The sequence below is a fragment of the Eubalaena glacialis genome, chromosome 6, assembly GCF_028564815.1.
Source record: "Eubalaena glacialis isolate mEubGla1 chromosome 6, mEubGla1.1.hap2.+ XY, whole genome shotgun sequence".
Lineage (NCBI taxonomy): Eukaryota > Metazoa > Chordata > Mammalia > Artiodactyla > Balaenidae > Eubalaena > Eubalaena glacialis.
In genome coordinates, this window is record NC_083721.1 from 120,672,255 (window position 1) to 120,677,965 (window position 5,711).

At 42.5% G+C, this 5,711-nt stretch overlaps 1 protein-coding gene across 1 annotated transcript; it reads left to right on the forward strand.

The window, feature by feature from the left end:
• Window positions 1-3,786: 3,786 nt before the first annotated feature.
• On the forward strand, window positions 3,787-4,049 carry APOC1 (apolipoprotein C1). Its single transcript, XM_061192768.1, is given in 2 exon segments — window positions 3,787-3,856; window positions 3,859-4,049. Coding segments are annotated over 2 exon segments (261 nt in total).
• Window positions 4,050-5,711: the final 1,662 nt, after the last annotated feature.

Here is a 5,711-nt window from a genome sequence, read left to right on the forward strand (position 1 = left end):
TTTTTTGATGTGGACCATTTTTAAAGTCTTTATTGAATTTGTTACAATATTGCTTCTGTTTTATGTTTTGGTTTTTTGGCTGCGAAGCATGTGGCATCTTAGCTCCCCAACCAGGCATCAAACCCACACCCCCTGCATTGGAAGGAGAAGTCTTAACCACTGGACCGCCAGGGAAGTCCCTCTTCCTGGTTTTTAAGTGCTTCCTTTGTTGTGGATACTCTCTGAGACAAAAAGATCTACAGACTTTGTGCCCAGTCCAGTAAGTTCTACCACATGCTTCTTTCCCAGACCCCTTGACCTCCAGTATACTCGCATCTCCATCTCTCTAGGTCCCTGCCCAAGAAATCAAGCCATTTGCCACTTCCCAGGAATATATACGTATAAATACTCATGTCAGGCCACTTTCTTCTTCCCAAAAGAGTTAATTATCAAGTGTATAGCTAGAGGATTTTCCCTCACCACTGCGCCTTAGGCCCATGCATGTGTGTGTGGCTGTAGTTGACAGATAACCACATTTAGCTTTTATGAACATTTTGAGCTTCTCTGGTTCTCTGGTCTTACATAGCAAATCTTCCCTAATATGCCCAACTCTGATCTTTCGGACCGTTTCCTCAATATTAAGTCAAGGCATAACTGGTACCTCCACCTCATTTGCAGTAGATTACCACCTTTCCAAACTTCAAGGAGACATCCTAGCGGTGGATTTGGACCAACTGCAGGTGTCTTTGCCTGGAGATGAAATCCTGAGTCAAAAACGAGTGCTTCCATAGCAATGAACTCAAGTAAATCAGTACCCAGAAGCCTTAGGGTCCTCCCTCCCTGGTAAAGAGTCCTCAGTATCTATTCCTAGACTTTTTCTTCTGATTGCTCCCGTGACAAATCAACCAATTCTTGCAGCTCTTTTAGTGAATAATATATCTCTTCCCATAGCAAGTAAGCCTAGTACTTTCTCACTCAGGCCATGCTGTGACTTAAGCTCAGTGACTCTACCACTGTCATTCTGAAAATGTACCATTCCCACAGACCCCCTGCTCTCTAACAGAGCCTGGGAAACACAATTACTTCAGGAGCTGTGGGCAGCAGCCAGAGCCATGAGCTCTCCTCAGGGTCACACGGAACTTCTTACCATCTCTCTCAGCTCCCAGAGTGCTGCCTCGCTGCCTACAGCATGACAGACCTCTGGTGGGGTGCACCGAGGCAACCTTCTTTCTTCCTACCATCCTGGCATTCTCCCAACCTTCCTCTGGCCCCTCTTAAGGCGGATCCATACCTGAGGCTCAAGTTTGCAAGCAGGAGAATATGTAGGCCTAGAGAGGGAGCAGGACCAAGATTGGGCAGCTTGACCCTCATCTCCAAGGGAGTTACAGAGACTCGGCCTTCCCTTCTCCCACTAAGGGAGCCAGTCCTGTTGGGTGGCACTGCAGTGCCCCCAAGACCTGGTTCCCCATCCTAGGGGAAAGGGACAGAGGGAAGTGGGCATGGACAGAGTCCCTGCTACGTCTGTGCCAGAGCAGCATGTGCAGACCACAGTCTCCCTGTGGTCTCTCTTGCATGAGGCCAATTTTGTATAATAAAATTGTATTTATATTAATAGAAACCATGTTCTAATATGAAGTTAAAATTTTTTTGTATTTTGTAAGTTTATGTTGTCACTCGTGTTTTCTATTACATAAGTAAAAAATATTTGTAAAGGAAAACTTTATACTTGGGTACCTTTAATGGTAAATTTTTCCTGCTTTATGAACAAGGGGGCCCACGTTTTCATTTTGCACTGATCCCTGCAAATTATAAGTGTACCTTTTTTTTTTTAATTAATTTATTTATTTACTTATATTTTTGGCTGTGTTGGGTCTTCGTTTCTGTGCGAGGGCTTTCTCTAGTTGCGGCAAGCGGGGGCCACTCTTCATCGCGGTGCACGGGCCTCTCACTATCGCGGCCTCTCTTGTTGCGGAGCACAGGCTCCAGACGCGCAGGCTCAGTAGTTGTGGCTCACGGGCCCAGTTGCTCCGCAGCATGTGGGATCTTCCCAGACCAGGGCTCGAACCCGTGTCCCCTGCATTGGCAGGCAGATTCTCAACCACTGCGCCACCAGGGAAGCCCCCTGAGTGTACTTCTTGATAAAATTCAAAGAGCCAGAGAGGAAGGAAGGAAAGGAGGTGGGAAAGAGAGTGAGAGAAAGCTCAACATTAATGCCTAACATAATTGTAAACATATTCATCATATATAAAGATGTTTTGTGACACATATGAAACAAGTTGATTGCAACATCAGAGTTAATTATTGCTAATAACAGTGGTCATCACTTTGTGGCTTTTGAGATGATTGATTCTGTTAAATATCAAAGGTGCTCTGTGTGTTCGTCCATTTGTATTCAACTGAGGTTTGATTTTGATGCCATTTATCTGACACATTTATTAATTACTTAACTTTCCAGAGGTTGGAATCAAATATATTGGCCTTGGAAGCAATTGAAACAAAGCGTTCACTAACTATAGAAAATATGCGTCATGTTCTGCATTACACTGAGGGTTACCAAGAAAAGCTTTATTTATGCAAGAACACAGTTGGAAGAAAAGTGAAAGTCAATTGCCTTTTTTTTTTTTTTAATGGAAACAAGCCAAGTATAATCAATTCTACTTGGAGATTTTGGAAAGGTGATTCCTTCTGTTGGTATTAATAATAGGTGTACCACAGGAGAAGGACTGTCAGTCAGGGAGACAGAGAGTGGGGTGAACAAGCGGAAGGAACAATGTGTGAGTTGCAGAGCCTATAAAAGGGCAGTGTGGGTGTTCACTCTGCAACAACAGTCGAATTGCAGAGCCTATAAAAGGGCAGTGTGGGTGTTCGCTCTGCAACAGCAGTCGAAGAGCGGGAGGGAAGGTGGTGGAGAGGGAGGCTAGTCAACAGCTCTTTAACATGTCAGTAAGTTAGAACCTGCTAGTTCCAACTCTGGTGAACAGGATAGAGTTTACTTTTCATCCCTGAAGCTTCAAGTTACCTAAGCCAGGATTCATAAAACAAAGTCCTTTTTCTCTTTTTTCTCTTCCTATGGTTCTCCCTCTCCGAGTTTCTTTCATATTTCCTATTAAGTAGGAGAGCATGTCCTACTTGGTCTTCAACATATTTCAGTTTTCTTATTTCTTCGGCACAACTGGCTTCAGTATTTCTTCTGAAACCCTTTACTTATGGTGGAATTTGATCTGTTTTCACTCCTGTTTTAGGACAATTTTTCTTCTACCATAGGTTCAAATGGTTGGGGAGCCTTCAAGTTAACTAACAACAGACAGATTAACAAGAGAAAAGATTAAAATGAGAATAGTTTATTCATATGCATATGAGTCACAACTGTAGTGGTTCCCAGAATGGCTAGACATAGGGGTTTCTATTCCAACTTGATGAGGGAAAGGAAGCTGGAAGAAAGGGCTTCACTGGGAAGAACAAATGAGTTTATGGGAGAAAGATGAATGAGATTTTAGGGAAACAAATGGAAGATGTGACAGTTTGTGAAACAAATGGAAGATGTGACAGTTTGTGATAATGTTTATGTAATTTATCCTCCTTGTGTCAGTGGTCCCTCCCTTTCCTGGCTGAGAAACTGCCCCAGAAAGGTAATTTATGGCGGCCCTACTCTCCAAAGCTTTTTGCCCTTTGTCAGATAAAGGAAGCTCCAAAAGGGCCTATTTTTGGATCTGTTGTATCTCAAATGTCTTCAGTTTGAAACAGTCTTCCCCTGTGCTGTCCTCAGTGCCCCGGAAGGAGCCTTCAGAAGGCCCCACTGGGCCCACCATGAGGCCCATTCTGTTGCTCCCGGCCCTGCTAGTGGCTCTGTAGATGGTTTAAGAAGGTTCAGCCCCAGCCCAGGTGGCCCAGACATCAACAGCATTTTGGACCACATCCTGGAATAGGTGAAGGAGATTGGAAACACCCTGGAGGAGAAGACCCGGGATGTTGTTGACCACATCAAACAGACCAACATTCCTGCCAAGGCCTGGCACTGGCTTTCAGGCATAGTCCACAAAATAGAGGAGGAACTTAATACCACCTCTTGAACACCAGGAGGCCTGCCCTGCTCCTCCTCAGCTGTGCCTAAGGAGGGGGCTCTAAAATTTCCCACACTCCTGCCCCTGTGCTGAGGACTTCCTATATGATGTCCCATACCACCACTATCACCCCCAGATAAAAATCGTATATTAAAAAACAACATAAAATAATCTTCATACCAACTCTGAGGTCCTATGTGGGTCCTCACAATACCAATGACAGTGAATGAGTTTAAGGCAGAAGGAGATTGGAGTAAACCGTGACCAAGGATGCTGTTGACATGAAGAAGTGACTCTAAGGAGTCCTCAGATGTTGAAGGTAGTGGAATATGCCACCCCAAAATATGCCACTTCGGCTTATTAGTTATGTTGAGCTGTAGTGACTTGAAAAACAGCAAATACAAGGAGAAGATTTCTCTAAACTCTCCTTATCTGCCTAAAGACAGATCCTTCCACAGGAACTCAATTGTCATAAATCCCCTCTTGAGGACTTTCATCAGCCAGGGGAGATTGACTCTTACCACAGGAAGTGGTAGTGAGGTAGAAGTCCACACCACACCCAGACAAACTTTGTCATGAACTATCACACCTCCCCCATTTATTCTTCTAAGGACCCATTCATCTTTCTTAAAAATTATTTACTCTCCCCTAGGAGACCCACAACCCTCCCTCTCCTTTCTCTATTAAGATGGTATTTAAGCCTGAATTCTAAGCTACCTCAGAGAGTTACTCATTTTTTCCCTGGGCATCCCCCATGTATACATGAGGTTTACATGTTGATAAACTTCTGTTTGCTTCCCTCTTGTTAATCTGTTGTTTATTGTAGTAGTTTCAGCTAAGAACTCAGAAAGGTAGAAGGAAATTTACTTTTCTCCCCTACAATGTGTTTAGAACAATAAAGTGAGAACTTAACTTGAGTAGAGAGAAGTGTTTTAGAGAAACAGAACCAACCAATCAACCAAATACACAAACAAACAAAGCAGGACTCTCCCCTGATAAGAGTAGTTGAATGAAGTGATTATGTGAGTCCCTGATAAAAGTAGCTGAAGGATGAGCGATCATGTATGGGACAATCTTAGGGGAAGGGTGGTCTTAGATTGCCTTTATGTGGGTCATTCCTTCTTCTTCTCTTACATATCCATGGGACAGCATTATCTGGATAAAATAGATAAATCTGCCTTCATAGATTAAAAAAATAAAGTTTAGACCTACTGAATAATTTGCATCATTTTGCCTTTTCTTGTTCCAGTGTTAAAACAGGTGGCTTTTTTGGTAGGGGTTAATTAATATATATATATATATATATATATATATATATATATATATATATATATATATATATATATATATATATATATATATATATAATGCTACAAATCAACCTTATGAATAGTGATTCTCCTTATTTGCCCCCCAGTACTTACTAATTATGCAAGGTGAGAATTCAAGAATCGGGGCTATACTGATTTTCATACATCTTGAAGGAGAGTGATATTATGGGTTGAATTGTACCTCCTCAAAAGATACTTGAAGTCATAACACTTAGTACCTGTGAATGTGACTATTTGGCAATAGGGTCTTTGCAGATGTGATCAAGTTAAGATGAGGTAGTACTGGGTGTGGGTGGGCCCTAATCCAATATGACTGGTGTCCTTATAAGAAGAAGAAAGA